At 48.6% G+C, this 22500-nt stretch overlaps 1 protein-coding gene across 1 annotated transcript in view; it reads right to left on the bottom strand.

Annotated features, from left to right (window-relative positions):
- Positions 1 to 22500, bottom strand: part of INPP5F (inositol polyphosphate-5-phosphatase F) — a gene marked incomplete in the record, with an annotated part of 139701 nt that overhangs the window by 40192 nt on the left and 77009 nt on the right. The window contains 4 exon segments of the mRNA XM_056552439.1: positions 21460 to 21588; positions 21675 to 21795; positions 21868 to 21945; positions 22257 to 22381. Coding sequence (XP_056408414.1) covers positions 21460 to 21588; positions 21675 to 21795; positions 21868 to 21945; positions 22257 to 22381 — 453 coding nt within the window.

The raw sequence follows: 22500 nt of genomic DNA, 5'->3' as shown, positions 1-22500 counted from the left end.
GCTTTGCTTATTACAGTAGGGGTTAATTATATGCCGGTACGCTTTCTGGCTGCTCCGCTCTGCACATTACAGTTAGGGGTTAATTATATGCCAGCACGCTCTCTGGCTGCTCCACTATACACGTTGCAGGGGCTGTTACATACATGCTGCGCATGCATGGCTTGGCTACATTATAAAAGTTTTTGCTATATATATGTTCTCCTTACAGGTTTAAAAAAAAAAAAAAAAAAAAAAAGGGGGGGGGGGGTTTCTTCTAGACATCAGATGATCGAGCCCCTCATATACCTACTTACTTATTCGTGTCAGGAGCATAAGAAAAAAAAAAAAAAAATGGTGTATGTATATGCATAGGCATGTGTATGTGTATGTGTGTATACATGCACAGGTGTGTGTAGATAGTTTTGATAGTTATTTCTCTATAGCTTCCCCACCACGGTTCTCAGGTCATGCGGGCATTTGCACGTAATTCAGTTGTTTTTTCTTGAGGGTTAGTCGGGTATGGAAAGACCACGGCATAAATCATCTCGCACGCATCTACCGTTTATATTCAATTTCGTTACGGTTTACTATTGTTAATAATTACGTGAAGTTTATTTTCTTTAGGTACTACGGTCCCCGTTTAGGCTTTTTGACCGATCCTCCATGTTGTGACAAACACTTCGTCAGCAAGGTTGGTCAATGATAGTTGGGGGGGGGGGGGGGGTCACTTAGGGGTACCTTTATATATTGTCCTCATGCTCGCAGGATATATACTGTACACACACTCGCAAGATTTATACTGTACACACGCTTGCAGGATTTATACTGAACATACGCTTGCAGGATTTATACTGTACATACGCTTGTAGGATTTATACTGTACACACGTTCGTGGGATTTACACTGTACACACGTTCGTGGGATTTACACTGTACACGCTCGCAAGATTTATACTGTACACGCTCGTAGGAGTTATACTGTACACACGCTCGTGGGATTAACACTGCACACAGGCTCGTGGGATTTATACTGTACATACGCTTGTAGGATTTATACTGCACACAAGCTCGTGGGATTTATACTGTACTCACGCTCGTAGGATTTATACTGCACACATGTTCGTAGGTTTTTTACAGTATTCACGCTCGCAGGATTTATACTGTACATACGCTTGTAGGATTTACAGTACACACGCTCGTAGGATTTATACAGTAAACATGCTAGTAGGTTTTATACTGTACACGCTCGTAAGTTTCATACTGTACACGCTCGTAAGTTTCATACTGTACATACGCTCAGAGGGTTTATACTGTACACTCGCTGGTAGTATTTATACTGTACAAACGCTCGTAGGATTTATACTGTACACACGCTTGTAGGTTTCATGTCGTACATACGCTCATAGGCGTTATACTGTACATAACACTCATACATACGCTCATAGATTCATGTTGTACTTATGCTTGTAATTTATTTATGCTGGTATTAATTATACTGTTCTTACGCTTGTGTTATACGTTACATCTGCTTGTTAGTTTGATACTGTGGATAAGTGTTTATTGCCATGGTAGCATTTACAGTGGGCGTTCGTTCATATAAAAGGAGATTTTTGTACACTTACCGGTAAAATCTTTCTCGAAGGATCCATTGGGGGACACAGACCGTGGGTGTATGCTGCTGTCTCTAGGAGGTGTGACACTATGGTAATAAAAAAAGTCGGCTCCTCCCAGCAGGATATACCCGTCTTCAGGCTCTGAGCTAGTCAGTTTAAGTTCCAGAGCAATAGGAGGAGACCATCAGGTCAAAGAAAAACACAAAACTGTCAGAGAACCAGAAGAGAGAACATAACTGAACACACCCTCGGACAGAGAATCAAAGGAACCCCAAAAAGGGCGGGAGCTGTGTCCCCCAATGGATCCTTCGAGAAAGAGATTTTACCGATAAGTGTACAAAAATCTCCTTTTCTCTATCGGCTCCTTTGGGGGACACAGACCATGGGACGTACCAAAGCCGTCCCTTGGGTGGGCAGATAAATAGTCAGGCAGACGGTAGAGCCACTGCCTGCTGCAACACTTTACGACCCAGACTAGCATCAGTCGATGCGAAGGTATGAACTCTGTAAAACTTCGAGAAAGTGTGCAAAGACGACCAGGTAGCCGCCGTGCAAATCTGCGAGGCCGAGGCTCTATTCTGGAGAGCCCAGGATGCCCCCACAGAACGGGTAGAATGAGCCACAACTCTGTAAGGAGGAATCTTCCCCTTACAGCGATAGGCTTCCGAAATGGCGGACCGAATCCACCGAAAAATGGTGGCCTTGGAAAAAGGTTGTCCCTTGCGACGACCTTCCATAAGGACGAAAAAGGAATCACACTGACGAAACAAAGAAGTGATGGAGAGATAAGACCGAACAGCCCGAACTACATCCAGCTTGTGTAGTAAGCGCTCCTTAGGATGAGAAGGAGCAGGGCAAAAGGACGGGAGGACAATGTCCTCATTGAGATGAAAAGCCGAGACCACCTTAGGCAAAAAGGAAGGATCAGGCTGGAAAACAACCTTGTCCTGGTGGATCACCAGAAACGGAGAACGTCAGGAAGAGCTGCCAAGTCAGACACCCTCCGGATGGAGGTGACAGCAACAAGAAACGCCACTTTCCAAGAAAGAAGGCGGAGAGACACCTCTCTAAGGGGCTCAAAGGGTGCACCCTGGAGGCACTCAGAACCAAATCCAAGTCCCAAGGGGGAGAGGGTGACCGATAAGGAGGAACAACTCCTTGAAGGAAGGTCCGGACATGAGAATTAGAAGCCAAGGGCCGCTGGAAAAGAACAGCAAGAGCCGAAACCTGACCATAAAGTGAACTTAGAGACAACCCCAGTTCCAACCCCGACAGCAAAAAGGAGAGAAAACAGGGAACCGAGAAGGTTACCGGGGAGAAGTTCCGAGCTTCACACCAACAAAAATAAGACCGCCAGAACAGTCGTAATCCCTGCTGAGGAGGGCTTGCGAGCCCTGAGCACGGTGTGAATGACTTGGGAAGAGAACCCGTGGGCCCTCAAAACCGCGATCTCAACCGCCACGCTATCAAAGCAGCAACTGCAAATTGGGGTGGCAAAGAGGACCCTGAGAGAGCAGGTCCGGGTGGGGCGGAAGGCGCAGTGGAGCGTTGCCCAGGAGCCTGAACACTTCAGCGTTCCACGACCTTCGGGGCCAATCTGGAGCTACCAGAATGGCAGGAGCGTCCTCTGCCTTGAGCTTCCTCAGCACCCTGGGAAGGAGCGGAAGGGGAGGGAACAGATAGGGTAGGGCAAACCTCGCCCAAGGAATCACTAGGGCATCCACGGCCAGGGCCTGAGGGTCCCGGGACTAGGACACAAAAGGAAGGATCTTCCGATTGTGCCGGGACGCGAAGAGGTCCACGTCCGGAATGCCCCAGAAGTCGCAGAGCTGCGCGAAGACCTCTGGATGAAGCGACCACTCTGGGTCGGGTGAGGACCGACTGAGGAAGTCCGCTTCCCAGTTGAGCACCCCCGGAATGTGAAACGCCGAAATTACTGGAACCTGGCTCACCGCCCAGGTGAGAATCTTGGCCACCTCGGCCATGGCTGCCGAGCTGCGAGTGCCGCCCTGCCGATTTATGTACGCCACTGCCGTGGCATTGTCCGACTGAACGCGGACAGGACGGGACAGAATCGCCCGTAATTCCAATATGTGTATCGGAAGAAGGGCCTCCTGTGGGGACCAGAGTCCCTGAACCATCCAATCCCTGAACACGCCGCCCCAGCCAGACATATGCTGGCATCCATTGTAACAACCTGCCAGTGAAGGGGAAGAAACGACCGCCCTTGGAGAAGGAGGGGGGAGCGGAGCCACCAGAGCAGAGACTGACGGACCCTGCGAGGTAGAACAATCTGACGATTGAGGGACAGGGGGGAGGCCTGTACCATCGAGAGAGAATCGCCAGTTGAAGGGGGCGGTAATGAAATTGGGCAAAGGGTACGGCCTCCATAGATGCCACCATCCGACCCAGGACCTCCATACAAGTGTGGATGGAGACTAATACCTGGGTCCAAAGGGAGCGGACCCCCGACCGAAGCGCCAGACGTTTGTCCGGCGGAAGACAAATTCGGGCAGAGCCGGAGCCGAATCGAAGTCCCAGGAAGGTTAGAGACTGGGTAGGACAGAGGACAGACTTGTCCTGGTTGACCATCCACCCGAAGCGAGTCAGAGTGTGAAGAGTGATGTCCAGATTCTCCAGAGTCTAGGCTCAGGTTGGAGCCTTGATGAGAAGGTCGTCCAGATAGGGCATCACTGAGATTCCTCTCGACCGTAACAGGCCCATCACTGGCGCAAGGATCCTTGTAAAAGACCCGAGGAGCCGAGGCTAGACCGAAGGGGAGGGCTATTAATTGAAAATGCCCCTCCGGAACCGCAAAGCGGAGGTACCGATGATGGCCTGGGAATATCGGCACATGGAGGTAGGCGTCCTTGATGTCCACCGATGAAAGGAAGTCCTCCTGGTCCAGGGACGCCACACCCGAACGTAGAGATTCCATTCAGAAGTGGCGGATGAGAAGGTGACAGTTGAGACGCTTGAGGTCTAAGATTGGTCGAACAGAACAGTCCTTCTTGGGGACCACAGAAAGATTTGAATAGAAACCCCGAAACCATTCCCCTGAAGGAACGGGAACGATAACCCCCTGGAGAAGCAGAGACTGAAGAGCCGCTCAAATTGCTTCGCCAGAGGAGGCAACCGGGGAGCCCGGGAGCGAAAAAAGCTATCCCTCGGAAGGGAGGCGAATTCCACCACGTCCCTGACCAGGAGTCCTGAATGTGAGAAGTCCAGATGTCTTGAGAGACGACCTCCCACCCGAGAAGAAACAGCGGGTGGGGGGCTCACTTCATGCAGAAGTGGGTTTGTGGATGCCTGATTTGGGCGCAAATGTTCGGACCGGTTGGAGTCAGATTCCCAAGACGGGTGTGCCCAGAACGTGGAAGCCTTCTGTCCCGCGAGGGCGCCTTTGCTGGAGCCAGAGGTTCGAAAGGGCCAAGAAAAAGGACTTCCTTTGGGAAGTAGGGCGAGTCTTGGTTTGAGGTAACAAGGAACTTTTACCTCCCGTTGCCTTAGAGATAATCTCATCAAAGCGTCTGCCAAAAAGACGGCCACCCGTAAAAGGGAAGCTCAGAGAGAGACATTTTGGAAGCGGCATCCGCAGTCCACGCTTTAAGCCACATAGAGCGGCGGAGAGCCGCTATGTGACCCACAGCAAAGGCAGAACAACGGGCTGACTGCATGGAAGCTGTGCACAGAAAGTCCGCAGCTATAGGGTATGGAGAGCCAGAGCGGATAGATCCTCAGGGGGGGAACCCGCTAAAGCCTCCCGATGGAGCTTTGGGTACCACGCCGACAGGGCCATGGACACCCATGTCGAAGCGAAGAAGAGAAGAGCCAGCTGCTTCAGAAGCAAACTTCGCTAAGGATTCTACCTTCTTGTTCGTGGGATCCTTGAAGGCAGCGGCATCTGCCAGAGGCAGTGTAGTCGCTTTAGAGATCCAGGAGATTGGTGGATCCACTGAGGGAGGAGAAACCACCTCAGCTACCAAGCCCATGTAAAAATGGATAACATTCTTGAATTGTCTTGATTCCCGGAAACCCCTTTTCTGGATGCGTTCATGCAGATTCCAGAATGTCGTCAAAGTCAGCGTGAGAGCTGAACCTTTTAAGTGCTGACTTAGCACGGTGAAAGGATACTCCTTGAGTGACATTCGAAGATCCTGGGTCCTTTAAGTGAAAGGCGTCTCCTATGGCCGCAACCGATGAGTTCACTGTTTCAACTGAGTCCGAGCAGTCCTCTGGGTCAGATGCTGGCTCGGAAGCCTCGTCCGCCAGTTCACCAGGAGAAGTGAACGAGTAGAGGCAGTCCTGGAGGGAATCAACCCTGACTGGGTACGCGGCTCTGGCATGGCAGAGCGGCAACTCAGAACGTCCTCAGGAGGAGCGACGTTTGTGTCCAGATGACGGGGGGACCCACAAGGGGAACCCTCACGTTCACCAGGAGAATCACTATCTGAAGACTCAATGGAAGAGTCAGACGAGTCACCCCTAGTATGCTGTGAGAGCGTGAATGGAAGCGAGGAGCAGGCCGGTCACCACTTCCCAGGAGGCCTCAGCCACCGAACGGGAGACTTGGGTCAAGTCAGCCATATACTGGGTCATGTAAGAGACCCAGGCTGGTGGAGCGGCAGAACCCACCGGGACCAAAGGGGTATCAGGGGGTATCAGGGGGCTGGGGGAGCAGGCAGGACAAGTGTGCTCAGAAGAGCCAGACATCTTGGTATTACCGGTACAGAAAGTAAGACACTGAAGTTACGGGTTACTGTGTAGAGGGAGGAACAGCTTTGGGTAAACAGGGATGTGGAATTCCTATCGCCCGACGCCCAGGACATGCAGTTTTGGGCGCCGGGCAGGTGAATTTTTCCGGCCCTTAGCCCGGCTTCGGGCAAGCAGGGCTGGACCTGACAAGCGCGGCGGCGATCTGCTGTCTGTATGGAGCGGCTCCCGACTCCTGCCCGCTCCATACTCTGCAGCCCCCGGCTGTAAAAAAAACTGTGTCCATCGAAACAGAGCAGGGGAGATGAGAAGCTGTGTATGTCTTCTCTCCCCTGCTCTGCAGACGTGCGGGGGGAGATGAGGGGGCGTGGCTTCTTGCTCCCCGTGCAGACCTGCGTCCTCTGGCTTCACTCCCCCAGCTGCAGCTTCGGAAAGCTGAGGGGAGGAGCGGACGCACGTCTGCACGGGGAGATGCATGCGGCGCTCACAGGGGAGTATGGAGCGGGCTCCGGACTCCTGCCCGCTCCATACTCTGCAGCCCCCGGCTGTTCTTAGTAGCCGGGGGCCGCCGCTAATAGCCAGCATGCGGCGATCGCCGCGGCTGGCTATTAACCCTTTAGATCGCCGCTGTCATAGCTGACAGCGGCCTCTAAAGGGACATGTGAATGCTCCTTGGTGGGCTAGTGGGGTGGATCGCCCCCCCCCCCCCCCCACACAGTGCGATCGCAGGGGGGCGATCCACTATGGAGGTAGCCGGAGGACTTACCTCTGTTCCCTGCTGTCCCGCTCTGTCATTGATAGATCCTGGCTGGACCAGGCTCTATCAATGGATCACAGAGCACACAGATCAATGGAGTTCAATAGAACTCTATTACACTTATGAGGAATCATTAGATTCCTCAAACAGATGAATAAAGTGTAAAAAAAAAAAGTTTTAATAAAAGTTTAAAAGACACATTAACCCAGTGGTCCTCAAACTGTGGCCCTCCAGATGTTACAAAACTACAATTCCCAGCATGCCAGGACAGCCGTTTCTGGGCATGCTGGGAGTTGTAGTTTTGCAACATCTGGAGGGCCACAGTTTGAAGACTGCTGCATTAACCCCTTCCATGTTAAAAGTTCAAATCACCCCCTTTTCCTATATAAAAACATGTAAACATAAAAATAAACATATTTGGTATCGCTTTGTGTGTAATTGTACAACCTATTAAAATATAACATTATGTGTCCCGTACGGTAAATGTAAAAAAAATACCAAACCACAGATTTGCAATTTTTATAATATCCCAGAAAAAAAGTTAAAAAGCGATTAAAAAGTCAGATCAATACCAAAATGGTACCGATACAAAAAACAGATTATGGCGTAAAACATGAGCCCTCATACAGCCTGGTATGCGGAAAAAAAATAAAGCTACAGTGGTTAAAAAATGGCAAATAAAAAAATTTTTTTGAAAAAGTTCAGAATTAGTAAAACATGACGTAAACGATACAAATCTGGTATTACTGTAATCAGGCGCCTAAAGTATAAAACTAACATGTTATCTGACCACAAGTTAAATGGCGCAGAAAAGAAAAACCACCAAATCTGCTAAATTATCTTTTACCATTTCAATTTCACTTCCCCAAATATATATTTATATTTTTTTTGGTTCAGAGAATATGTTATTGAAAAATTAAAAGGTATCATAGTAGTTGTTTATGGCTATTATAGGGCCGGGACAAGTGGATCGTCATGAGGGACAAGTAGATTTTGCTCCATTTTAGTCCCGTGGACAAGTAGTTTTTTTTAAATAAAATTTCCACACCCCTGGGTAAAGGAACTTCCTCACCTTAGTCTGTGTCCCCTGTCAGGTGTAGGAGGAGAACTCGCTCTGTGCAGCTAAAATGAATTAACAAGGCCATCCAATAGGAAGAGAGGGGCGGGCCTGAGGCCTTCTCACAGAAAATCGCACCCACGGCGCTGATTGGCGGCTGCTTCGCACCTCTGAGAGCTCCCAGCCCTGTGGGCGCAGCTACAGACGGACGAAGAGAACTGTCATGGCGCCCGCTCCTTGTCCCGAGCGCATATGTCGCATATGCAATCGGGGGAAAGAGCGGGCGAGCAGAGGCTGCCTCTGCCGGTGAAAGCGATAGTAAGCCGGCGCTGAAGCGCCCGGCACATAGCAGCGCCGCGGCTAACAGCCGTGTATAAGGCGCTGCCGACAAGAGAAAGTAAAAGCCGGCGCTGAGAGCGCCCGGCCCGGGACAGCGCCGCGGCTGACAGCCGCACATAAGGCGCTGTGGAAGAAGTTGCACAAGCACACACACACGTGAAGTGCCCCATATAACCTGACCCCTCAGGTGCCACTGCTCCCCCAGAATAAAGTGCAGCCCCTGTATAAGCAAGCCCCATAACCTGAAAGTGGGCCAAAAACAGGGGGTCTCCAGAGGTTGCGAATTCGTATCTATGGAGAAAAAAAGGGTACTTACCTCAGTCAGAGGAACTTACCTAATGGAGTCTTCAGTGAAGTCTTCATTCAGTCAGCTTTAGTCACCTGCATCACGCCTGGCTGCTATGCGCGAGCGAGGCGAGCAGGTAAATAGGGAGACCCGGACCCATGAGGTACCAACCCAATCGCTGACCGTTGGCGAGGGGGGATGAACAGCGCATATACGCAATGTCTGTTCCCCCTTACTCGCAATGGGGAAACAGGGAACCGGAGTCCCCGAGTCCCCACCTGAAAACAGAAAATAAAAGGAATAAAAAAACTAACGCGTCCCTATACTAGGAAAACAAAAAATCAGAAGACCTGGTCTGGACAAATCCAGACCATGTCCACCTCCTTCAGACACTAAGCTTAAACGGACAAACTCAGAGCCTGAAGGCGGGTATATCCTGCTGGGAGGAGCCGACTTTTTTTATTACCATAGTGTCACACCTCCTAGAGACAGCAGCATACACCCACGGTCTGTGTCCCCCGATGGAGCAGATAGAGAAAGCTAGTTTGTGTATACGCGCACACAGTTCATTTGGTCTATACACTCAGGGTTTTATGCTAATGTCAGTTAATTTTGTTCTCACACGTTATAGTGTTTACAGTGCACTTTTGTAGATTCATTGTAGTGTCCGCAGTGCATATATAGTTACATAGTTAGTATGGTTGAAAAAAGACATACGTCCATCAAGTTCAACCAGGGAATTGAAGGGAAGGGTGTAAGGGGATAAGGGGAAGGGATATAGTTGCATAGTATTGGGGCACATGCGTTCCTCACTTTAGTATTTATACAGCTGTTACGGTCGGGGCATCATACCTACCATGTCAGCAGGGGTTGGTACTCAGTTATTACCGACACGTATTCAGAGCTACAGCCCCACGACTCATAGGTGGTTTATACCCTTCATACCTGCCACGCCTGCAGGTAGATACATGGCGTAGTTGTTGTTACTGACGCGTCTTCAGAACAACAATAACACAACACATAGGCGGTGTATACCCATTATACCTGCCATGTCTGCAGGGGGAGTACATTGCATAGTTGTTGTTACTGACACGTCTTCAGAACAACAATAACACGACACATAGGAGGTGTATACCCATTATACCTGCCACGTCTGCAATAAAAAAAAAAAAAAAAAAAGAGGAAAAATCGCTTCAGATCAGTGCTTTCTAGTTATTGTACAGTAGGACAGACATCGTATGTATAAATTCATGTGTTGTATCATACATCAATGCTTCATGCAATTATATAGTTGTTCTGGGCATATGTGTGGATAAGTTGCTCAGTGCATCTGCTCATATAGTTTGTTCAGTGCATATGCTCGCTCATACAGTTTATTCTAGCCATACGTTCAGTTTGTTCGATGCACGCGCTTAAAGTTTTGCACATACGCCTATATAGTTTGTGTCAGTGTATACGGTCGTGGGTTGAATGAGCATGCGGTCGTGGTGTTAGTGAGGTACATATGGCCTTGATGGTTATGCCGGGCCCACGTTCATATTGTCATTATCTGCATATGGGTCAAGGAGTCATGCTAGACATACATTTTGGTTGTTCATATTCGGTATACATTCATAGGTTTATTAGGTACATACGTTTCATGATGTTTTGCTGTGCTATGTTATTGTTTAGACCATACACCCATGTCTTTGACACTGCGCAGGTTTTTATGGCATTGGGTGAATCTGGTCACGGATAATTCGGTGGGTCACCATTTTTGTAAACATTGAATTGTGCATATGAGAATAGCTGGGGTTCGGTTTATTACTTGCCAAGTCCACAGGTCTAGCATGGTTGCGACTTGTTTCAGCTTTTAAATTCGGCTAGACCAGTCACGTTTACAGGTCAGCCTGGATACAACCTGACACGACTTCAGGTTGGCAACAATGTCATCATATACGTTGTGTTATTCAGCTGTTGGGTTATGCACAGGGATATAGCTTTACTTTTCCAGTGTGAATTGACACATCTATAGGTCAATCATGGTTACAACCTGTCTCGAATTTAGGTTTACGTCGATACTAGTACTCCTACATGTTGGTTGAAGCTTTTAATTCGGCTAGACCAGTCACGTCTACAGGTCAGTACGGATGCAACCTGACATGACTTCAGGTTGGCGACAACGTCTTTGTATACGTTGTGTTTATTCAGTAGTTGGGTTATGTTACAGGGATAGTTTATATTTCCATTGTTAATTGCTACGTCTATAGGTCTATCATGGTTACAACCTGTTTTGGTTCAGGTTGACGGTCATACTGTTAGTTACAGATTTGGTTGAATCTTTCAATAATTTTTCGGCCTGTCAAGTCTACAGGTCGGTTCAGTTACAACCTGACACGACTTCAGGTTGGCGGCAACGTCATTATGTGTCCATGAGCATTTGGGTTGTGCGTAAAGGGACATAGCTTGGTTCTGGTTGGTTGGGTTTGTTTGTCTCGGCTTAGGTTGACGATGATAGTAATCACACGTTGGTTGAGTTTCATCGTCCCATTTACTGCATAAGTGGTTTCATTGCCGGTCACATCCACAGGTTGGTTACAGTGATAACCTCACACAGGTTTAGGTTGGCGACTAGGTAGTAATTTCTGAATACACGTTAGCACTTGGAGTTGTGCATACGGGCATAGGGTTGTTCTCAGACTTTTCACGTCTACAGCTCACAGTGAACTTCCAACACGCAGCCTGTAATACTTACACTATATTTTACATTAGAGACCCAGAGGATGTCTCACACGCCATTTTATTCCTATTTTGGCATTAATCGGGTTTTGCCACTCTTCTTTGCATCTAGCATAATACTTTCAAAGTATATCTGTCAGGTATCCAGCATAATATCACGTTGTCTTGCTCTGAAAGGGCGTCATTGTTTGCGTCCCATGCCATCAAATCTGCCCTGAAGAGTGCGCGAAGAGGGAGGTTCGCAAGCTCTATAGCCGTCAGCCCTGGCAGCTCTAACTGCCTAGATAAGTTACAGGATTTAGTATGGAATAGGAGCTTAGTAAGAGGTTCAGTTAGGTAGGCTCGCTATACGAATGAGCACCGACCACAAGTATGAGACTATACAGTCCGTGGATAAGAGAAGTCACCACAGAAGAGATCAGATCTATATGTAACCTGGTCTATCTATCTATCTATACACACACACACACACTATATATTATATATATATATATATATATATATATATATATATATATATATATATATATCTCTATCTATATATATATATCTCTATCTATATACTATATATCTCTATAACTATATATCTCTATCTATAACTATATATATATCTATATATATATATATATATATATATCTATATATATCTATATCTATATATATATATCTATATCTCTCTCTATATATATCTCTATATCTATATATCTCTCTCTCTCTCTATATATATATATATATATATATATATATCTATATATATCTATCTCTATATCTATCTCTATATCTATCTCTATATCTATCTCTATATCTATCTCTATATCTCTATATCTATATCTCTATATCTATATCTCTATATCTATATCTCTATATCTATATCTCTATATCTATATCTCTCTATATATATATCTCTATATATAATCTCCAGCGATCAAGGTGTAAAAAACATTTTATTCACCCAAAATATGAGGCGACGTTTCAACCTATGATGTGTATGATGTGTACGGTATCCCGGAGTGCCTCTATAAATGTGTATGATGTGTATATAGTGTATGATGTGTACTGTATCCCGGAGTGCCTCTATAAATGTTCACTCGCGCGCACACGGTTCGCTCGCGCGCACACGGTTCGCTCGCGCGCACACGGTTCGCTCGCGCGCACACGGTTCGCTCGCTCGCGCGCACACGGTTCGCTCGTTAGCGCGCACACGGTTCGCTCGCTCGCAGGCCTAATCAGTATCCTCACCTGTGGACTCCCAACTTATACCTCACTTCCCCTGCACTCCCTTGCCGGATCTTGTTGCCATTGTGCCAGTGAAAGCGTTTCCTTGTGTGTTCCTAGCCTGTGTTCCAGACCTCCTGCCGTTGCCCCTGACTACGATCCTTGCTGCCTGCCCTGACCTTCTGCTACGTACGACCTTGCTCTTGTCTACTCCCTTGTACCGCGCTTATCTCAGCAGTCAGAGAGGTTGAGCCGTTGCTGGTGGATACGACCTGGTTGCTACCGCCGCTGCAAGACCATCCCGCTTTGCGGCGGGCTCTGGTGAATACCAGTAGCAACTTAGAACCGGTCCACCGACACGGTCCACGCCAATCCCTCTCTGACACAGAGGATCCACCTCCAGCCAGCCGAATCGTGACAGTAGATCCGGCCATGGATCCCGCTGAGGTCCCGCTGCCAGTTGTCGCCGACCTCACCACGGTGGTCGCCCAGCAGTCGCAACAGATAGCGCAACAAGGCCACCAGCTGTCTCAACTGACCGTGATGCTACAGCAGCTACTACCACAGCTTCAGCAATCATCTCCTCCGCCAGCTCCTGCACCTCCTTCGCAGCGAGTGGCCGCATCCAGCCTCCGATTATCTTTGCCGGATAAATTTGATGGGGACTCTAAGTTTTGCCGTGGTTTTCTTTCGCAATGTTCCCTGCATTTGGAGATGATGTCGGACCAGTTTCCAACTGAAAGGTCTAAGGTGGCTTTCGTAGTCAGCCTTCTGTCTGGGAAAGCCCTGTTATGGGCCACACCGCTCTGGGACCGCAATGATCCTGTCACTGCCTCTGTACACTCCTTCTTCACGGAGATTCGAAGTGTCTTTGAGGAACCTGCCCGAGCCTCTTCTGCCGAGACTGCCCTGCTGAACCTGGTCCAGGGTAATTCTTCTGTTGGCGAGTACGCCATCCAATTTCGTACTCTTGCCTCCGAATTATCCTGGAATAACGAGGCCCTCTGCGCGACCTTTAAAAAAGGCCTATCCAGTAACATTAAAGATGTGCTGGCCGCACGAGAAATTCCTGCTAACCTGCATGAACTTATTCATCTTGCCACCCGCATTGACATGCGTTTTTCCGAAAGACGTCAGGAGCTCCGCCAGGATATGGACTTTGTTCGCACGAGGCGGTTTCTCTCCCCGGCTCCTCTCTCCTCTGGTCCTCTGCAATCCGTTCCTGTGCCTTCCGCCGTGGAGGCTATGCAAGTTGACCGGTCTCGCTTGACACCTCAAGAGAGGACACGACGCCGCATGGAGAACCTTTGCCTGTACTGTGCCGGTCCTATCCGTCCTCCTCGCCAGGAAAGACGCACGCTGATTCCGCACAAAGGTGAGACAGCTCTTGATGTGAACTCTGCTTCTCCACGTCTTACTGTGCCTGTGCGGATGTCTTCTTCTACTTTCTCCTCCTCAGCTGTGGCCTTCCTGGATTCCGGATCTGCAGGAAATTTTATTTTGGCCTCTCTCAACAAGTTCAACATCCCGGTGACCAGTCTCGCCAGACCCCTCTACATCGCCTCTGTTAATAATGAAAGATTGGACTGTACCGTGCGTTACCGCACGGAACCTCTCTTAATGTGCATCGGACCCCATCACGAAAAAATTGAATTTTTGGTCCTCTCTAACTACACTTCATAAATTCTTCTTGGATTACCGTGGCTTCAACGCCATTCCCCAACCCTTGATTGGACCACAGGGGAAATCAAGAACTGGGGTACTTCTTGCCACAAGGACTGTCTTAAACCGGCTCCCAGTACTCACAGTCAAGACCCTGTGGTTCCCCCGGTATCTGGTCTTCCCAAGGCCTATCTGGATTATGCTGATGTTTTTTGCAAAAAACAAGCAGAGACTTTGCCTCCTCACAGGCCTTATGACTGTCCTATTGACCTCCTCCCGGGTACTACTCCACCCCGGGGCAGAATCTATCCTCTGTCTGCTTCAGAAACTCAAGCCATGTCGGAGTACATCCAAGAGAACTTAAAAAAGGGGTTTATCCGCAAGTCCTCCTGGATTTTTTTTTGTTTCCCAAAAAGACGGCTCCCTACGCCCTTGCATTGATTACCGCGGACTTAATAAAATCACTGTAAAAAAACGCTACCCCCTACCCCTTATCTCGGAACTCTTTGACCGCCTACGTGGCGCCCACATCTTTACCAAGCTGGACTTAAGAGGTGCTTATAATCTCATCCGCATCAGGGAGGGGGACGAATGGAAGACTGCATTTAACACCAGAGATGGACACTTTGAATATCTGGTTATGCCCTTTGGCCTTTGCAACGCCCCTGCCGTCTTCCAAGACTTTGTAAATGAAATTTTTCGTGATCTTCTATATACCTGTGTTGTGGTTTACCTGGACGATATTCTGATTTTTTCTGCTAACCTAGAAGAACGCCGCCAGCATGTACGCATGGTTCTTCAGAGACTTCGGGACAATCAATTATATGCCAAAATGGAAAAATGTCTCTTTGAATGTCAGTCTCTTCCTTTCCTAGGATACTTAGTCTCTGGCCAGGGACTACAAATGGACCCAGATAAACTATCTGCCGTATTGGATTGGCCACGCCCCTCCGGACTCCGTGCTATCCAAAGTTTTTTGGGGTTCGCCAATTATTACAGACAATTTATTCCACACTTTTCCACTATTGTGGCTCCTATCGTGGCTCTAACCAAGAAAAACGCCAATCCTAAGTCCTGGTCTCCTCAAGCGGAAGACGCATTTAAACATCTCAAGTCTGCCTTTTCTTCTGCTCCCGTACTCTCCAGACCTGACCCATCTAAACCCTTCTTATTGGAGGTAGACGCCTCCTCGGTGGGAGCTGGAGCAGTTCTTCTACAAAAAAATTCTTCCGGGCATGCTGTTACTTGTGGTTTTTTTTTCTAGGACCTTCTCTCCGGCGGAGAAAAACTACTCCATTGGTGATCGAGAATTACTGGCCATAAAATTGTCGCTTGAGGAATGGAGGCACCTGCTGGAGGGTTCCAAATTTCCAGTTATTATATACACGGACCACAAGAATCTCTCTTATCTCCAGTCTGCCCAACGGCTGGACCCTCGCCAGGCTAGGTGGTCGTTGTTCTTTGCCCGTTTTAACTTTGAAATTCATTTTCGCCCTGCTGACAACAACATTAGGGCCGATGCCCTCTCTCGTTCTTCAGATGCCTCTGAAGTGGAAGCCTCCCCGCAAAACATCATTCCTCCGGACTGTCTGATCTCCACTTTTCCAGCTTCCATCAGACAAACTGCTCCAGGGAAGACCTTCGTTTCTCCATGCCAGCGCCTCGGGATTCTCAAGTGGGGACACTCCTCCCACCTCGCAGGCCATGCTGGCATCAAAAAATCCATCCAACTCATCTCTCGATTTTATTGGTGGCCTACCCTGGAAACTGATGTTGTTGATTTCGTGCGGGCTTGTACTGTCTGTGCCCGGGATAAGACTCCTCGCCAGAAGCCTGCTGGTCTCCTTCATCCTCTGCCTGTTCCTGAACAACCTTGGTCACAAATTGATATGGACTTTATTACTGACTTGCCTTTATCCCATGGCAACACAGTTGTTTGGGTGGTCGTTGATCGATTCTCCAAGATGGCACATTTTATCCCTCTTCCAGGCCTTCCTTAGGCGCCTCAGTTGGCACATTTTTTGCCTTCACGGGTTACCCATGCATATCGTCTCGGATAGAGGCGTTCAATTTGTGTCTAAATTCTGGAGGGCCCTCTGTAAGCAGCTCAAGATCAAATTAAACTTCTCTTCTTCTTATCATCCCCAGTCCAATGGGCAAGTGGAAAGAATTAATCAGGTCCTGGGTGACTATTTGCGACATTTTGTTTCCTCCCGCCAGGATGACTGGGCAGATCTTCTACCATGGGCCGAATTCTCGTACAATTTCAGAGTCTCCGAATCCTCTGCTAAATCTCCATTCTTCGTGGTGTACGGCCGTCACCCTCTTCCTCCCCTCCCCACTTCCATGCCCTCTGGTTTGCCCGCTGTTGATGAAGTGACTCGAGACCTTTCCACCATATGGAAAGAAACCCAAAATTCTCTTTTACAGGCTTCATTCCGGATGAAAAAATTTGCTGATAAGAAAAGAAGAATTCCCCCCATTTTTGCTCCCGGAGACAAGGTATGGCTCTCCGCCAAGTATGTCCGCTTTCGTGTCCCCAGTTATAAACTGGGACCACGTTATCTTGGTCCTTTCAAAGTCAAGTGCCAGATCAACTCTGTCTCTTACAAACTCCTTCTTCCTCCTTCTCTCCGTATTCCCAATGCCTTACATGTCTCTCTCCTTAAACCACTCATCCTTAACCGCTTCTCTCCCAAAGTTGTTTCTCCCACTCCAGTCTCCGGGTCATCTGACGTCTTTTCGGTGAAGGAGATTCTAGCGTCCAAGTCAGTCAGAGGTAAAAGATTTTTTTTGGTGGACTGGGAGAATTGCGGCCCAGAGGAGAGATCTTGGGAACCTGAGGACAACATCCTGGACAAAAGTCTTATCCTCAGGTTCTCAGGCTCCAAGAAGAGGGGGAGACCCAAGGGTGGGGGTACTGTTACGCTGAGCGCTCCGGGTCCCCACTCCTCCCCGGAGCGCTCGCAGCGTTCGCTTATTCGCAGCGCCCCGGTCAGACCTGCTGACCGGGTGCGCTGCGATATTGCTCCCAGCCGGGATGCGATTCGCGATGCGGGACGCGCCCGCTCGCGATGCGCATCTCGGCTCCCGTACCTGACCCGTTCCCCGTCTGTGTTGTCCCGGCATGCGTGGCCCCGCTCCTTAGGGCGCGCGCGCCGGGTCTCTGCGATTTAAAGGGCCACTGCGCCATTGATTGGCGCAGCAGGCCTAATCAGTAGCCTCACCTGTGCACTCCCTACTTATACCTTACTTCCCCTGCACTCTCTCGCCGGATCTTGTTGCCATTGTGCCAGTGAAAGCGTTTCCTTGTGTGTTCCTAGCCTGTGTTCCAGACCTCCTGCCGTTGCCCCCGACTACGATCCTAGCTGCCTGCCCTGACTTTCTGCTACGTCCGACCTTGCTCTTGTCTACTCCCTTGTACCGCGCTTATCTCAGCAGTCAGAGAGGTTGAGCCGTTGCAGGTGGATACGACCTGGTTGCTACCGCCGCTGCAAGACCATCCCGCTTTGCGGCGGGCTCTGGTGAATACCAGTAGCAACTTAGAACCGGTCCACCGACACGGTCCACGCCAATCCCTCTCTGGCACAAAGGATCCACCTCCAGCCAGCCGAATCGTGACATCTACTAACCTGGTGTTTGCTTCATAATGTATAATGTCCTCTAAGCATAGTCCTCTGACGCAAGTATCCATCCTTTGCAGTGCTGGAGACCCCTGTCTAACAGCCGCCGGGACTCAGCATCTCGTTGCCTAGCTACCAGATGTCAGCTGATCTTTTAGAGATGGCCGCAGGTTACTTAACCAGCACCATGCAGAATCACCGGTGGGTGTGACCAAGCGGAGAACCAGCGAAACGGGATCGTCGTTCCACGAGCTCGGCCGAGCTCATGCTTTCTTTCCTCCCTGACTCGAGCCTCTGATTTCCATGTACCTCTTGGAATAAATACACATCTTCTACGGCATGAAACCGGGTGAGTGCGTCTTTTGTACCCTCTTTGAATGTCTCATTGGCTGCATCATTTTTTCACATGAACGCACCCCCGCATCCACCGCATCATCCGTCCATACGTCTTACTAAAGTGCCGGCTCTTTTTGGTTCTCTGTACATTTCGATTTGGGTTATATGTTGGTTGAGTGTCATGGTCAGGCTTGCCGCATAAGTGGTGTCATCGCCTGTCACGTCCACAGGTCGATTACAGTTACAACCTAACACGGTTTTAGGTTGACGACTAGGTAGTTATTTTTATATACATATTTAGCACTTGGGTTTATGCATACGGTCAAGGTTTGATTTTGTAGCAAGTACCCGGAGGAGACTCCACACATTGTTCCTTTCCTACTTGGTTTTATTGGATTTTGCCACTCTTCTCTTCATCTAGCACACAACACAATTAAGTTATACCTACCAGGGGTTCAGCACCACATCACGTTGGCACATTCCGACTTTGCTTCAGTGTTTCATCCGATGCTGTTGAGGCGGCTCTGAAAGGTGGGGGGATACAAGCCTTATTCCCGCCCGCCTTTGTCGGCCGACTTGTTCAGACAGTTAGCCCCGTTCGGCTACAAAGATAGTCTGTTGGAAAGCAGCTTTGTTTCTGGGTTGCTATGGCTTCCTCAGATCTGGTGAGTTCACTAGTAAAACGTTCAATGATACTTGTTTGAGGCTCAGTCAACTGAGATGGAATTCTGACCACTATGAGCTAGAGTTGAGCACCACCAAAACATCTTTACCCGGGCAAGTCGTTACCATCCGCTGCTTTTCCACATTTCATAGGTGGTGCCCGGTTCGTGTTCTATCGATCACACGCCAGGGAGCCAGTAGGTTGCAGCCATTATTCTGAGGTGTCGCTCTCACCACTCCGCAATTCGTTAAACAAGTACGCACTTTAGTGATAGGTTTGGGGGTGACTCGGCTGCGATATCTGGACACTCCCTTCGCATTGGTGCCGCCTCATCAACATCACGTCAGGGGACGCCAGCCCATGTGGTTCGTAACTTGGGTCGCTGGACATTTAGTTCATACTTGTGCTACATCCCCAATCCAAACTCTGGAATGTCCCAGGCTTTCCAGTTTCTGGTTCTGTAATGTTGACTTGTTTAATAAAGCGATTTTGTTTCATATATTGAAGTTTTGCCCTCTATTTTATTCAGGTGTACCTACACGCGCAGGGCTGTGGAGTCGGTAGATAAATGTTCCGACTCCGAAGTTTTCTGTACTTCCAACTCTGACTCCTCTGTATTAATATGTGAATGTATTTTATACATTCCTTGAAGGAAAGAAAGGTAACATACCGGTCATTACCACAGGACTACTGGCTGGGAAGCCAACAGTCTACTGTATTGAACAGTTTGTGTGCTGATCTGCTGCTGAAGATAGGGCAGTGGGAGGATCAAGGAAGGGGCATTTATGATAAAACTTGATTTCCCTAGTAGAATCCCATAGTCATGTTTAAAGTTTAAAGGGGTACTCCGCCCCTAGACATCTTATCCCTGGGATTGCCGCTGCGGCACCGTGCTCTCATTACTACACAGAGTGAGTTCGGGGGACGGATACAGTGGACGGAGCAGCGTAATGTCATAGCTCCGCCCCTCGTGACATCACGGCCCACCCCCTTAATGCAAGTCTATGGCAGGGGGCGTGAAGACCGCCACGCCCCCTCCCATAGACTTGTATTGAGGGGGCTGTCCGTGACATCACGGTGGGCAGAACCATAACGTAACGGCGCTCCAACCCCTGTATCGCCCATCATTACGCACAGAGCGAACTCGCTCTGTGCAGTAAGGATAGCGCGGTGCCACAGCGGCAATCCCGGGGGTCCCCAGCAGCGGGACCCCGGCGATCTGACATCTTATCCCCTATCCTTTGGATAGGGGATATGATGTCTAGGAGCGGAGTACCCCTTTAAGCTAACAATAGAGTTTACAAGTTTTTATAGCCTTAGCTGAATGGCAGCAGTTTTTCCAATGGTTTACAGCTTCAGTCTTGAACTATTGACCCTCCATTCCCTTCACTTATACAAGTGTCTCTAGTCTTGCAAAAAACATATTTCCTTAACCCCTTATCAGTGAGAGGCTAGGTTACCCATGGGTTCCCTGTAACAGCAGAACACAACACTATGGAAAGTATAAGTATTGTCGCTCCTAATTGTGCGTTGTGTGCCATATAGTAAAGCACATGAAAAGCTTCTTCACGGTCACTTAACGTGTTCGTTTTGCGGTTACGTGAGGCACTGCATGCATTAGTCTTTATTCTTAAAGTAGAGAAGTCATTAATTATATGTTTTTGTGAATTGGGGCATTTAAACTTGTTTTCTTTATTTTTTTATTCCAATCTAAATTTAGTAGGAGTCGAAGTCGGTGCATTGTTTGCCGACTCCGACTCCAGGTACCCAAAATTTCGTCCGACTCCAAAGCCCTGTACACGCGGCAGTATATGGCACAACTCAGACTGCCTGTTAGCTAACTTATCATGTGGTTAGGCTGGTAGGTAGGTACGCTACGCATTTGAGCCACAGATCACAAATTATATATATATACATACACACACACACACACACACACACACTATATATGCGCTATACTTACATACAGTCATTCTCAAAGAAAACTGCAGATTGCATGATAGACTGAAAATCCCTCAGACAGAATCTGGTCTGGACTAGGGGGGGGGGTCTTCTTACAGAAGTGGTCTTTTGGAGAGGTTTTACAGTATATTTAACTCTTTTGAGGCTCTATTGGTGACTGATGTCATGTTCAGCATCCCAGAGGAGCCCCCAGTGTGATTGAAGGACAAATATGGTCTGGTTTTTCCCATAAACCAATCACAGCTCAGGTATCCTCTCTCAAATTGCTTTGGTAAAGCAAAGCGGAGCTGTGATTGGTCGCTATGGGCAAACCAGACCCCCAAATTTTGACGTTTAGTGGTGAAAGGGGAGATGCTATCGTATGCCAAAATATGGGGAAATAGGAAAGATCACCGAAAGCCAAACTACGGGGGAAAAGGGGGTGAGGACACCAAACTTGAATAGGATGACACACACAGGGGGCGCAATGGTCCCACCTTCTTCGCTCTAAAATACATGAAAAGCATTGAAAGCAGGAAATAAATGCAGCACTGTACCTTTAATGCTGCTGTCCCAGCATACTGTCTGCTGATGGCGTCCCCATTGTTCGCCCACATCATCTGGTACAGTCTGTAGCATTTCATCGGCAGCGGCTGCTCTGGCGGCATTACTCCAAGCTTCTTTAGCTAAAGTAATGAATATAAAAAGGAAAGAGTCAGGTCTTTGCTTAATCTATTAGGACAAGCAGGACGTGAAGAATAACGCTGCCCACCTGCTGCTCCATGACCACTCGGGCAATGGCGGCTTGGACTACATTGGTCCTGTCCAGACAGTCCATGCAGTTTACTCTGAAGATCCCCTCCTGCTTGCAGATAACACCCGCCTGATCCACCCTTTCAGAATAAAACATTGAGTAAAGAACAGGCTCCCCCATCACCCACAACGGCACCATGTCTGCTACTCACCAGCACCACTTCATGTCCATGATGATGTCATTGATGGCGTCCGTCAGCGTCTGCACATTCTCAAACTTCATACCCCGACTGCCTCAAGGAAAGACGAAAGGCAAAGTGTTTGTGGAGAAAAATGCAGCCTGTGTAAATATATCTTTACTGTCACGTCTGCAGCTTCAGGCTCTGCTGTAGGATCGGTCTGCACCAGCTCCATCAGACGTGAGGGGCCTGGATGGTGGAGCCGGGGCCCCACTACAGAATCAACACTTACATGCCAAGAATACCTGAAGAGCTCAGCAGAAGATATACAAGAGGCTCCTAAAGGTAGGAACATCCCGCTGACAGGGGCTGCTGGGAATTCAGGGAACCATGTATAAGAGGATTGGTAGCAGATACATTACCAGTGCTCATGGAAGTCGAAGGTCACGTAGGTCAGGTTGGGGCAGTTAAACATCAGGACCTGCTTCATGTAAGCGTCACCAATAATCTTCTCCCGGCCTGTCTGGTCCACCAAGTTTATAAGGACCTGCAGAGCCATGTAAGAGAGTCAGAGCCATGTAAGAGAGTCAGAGCCATGTAAGAGTCAGAGCCATGTAAGAGTCAGAGCCATGTAAGAGTCAGAGCCATGTAAGAGTCAGAGCCATG

This window comes from Hyla sarda, unplaced genomic scaffold (assembly GCF_029499605.1).
Source record: "Hyla sarda isolate aHylSar1 unplaced genomic scaffold, aHylSar1.hap1 scaffold_161, whole genome shotgun sequence".
NCBI classification, from domain to species: domain Eukaryota; kingdom Metazoa; phylum Chordata; class Amphibia; order Anura; family Hylidae; genus Hyla; species Hyla sarda.
The sequence above is the reverse complement of the archived record's forward strand: the minus strand, read 5'-3'. Positions and strand labels throughout refer to the sequence as shown.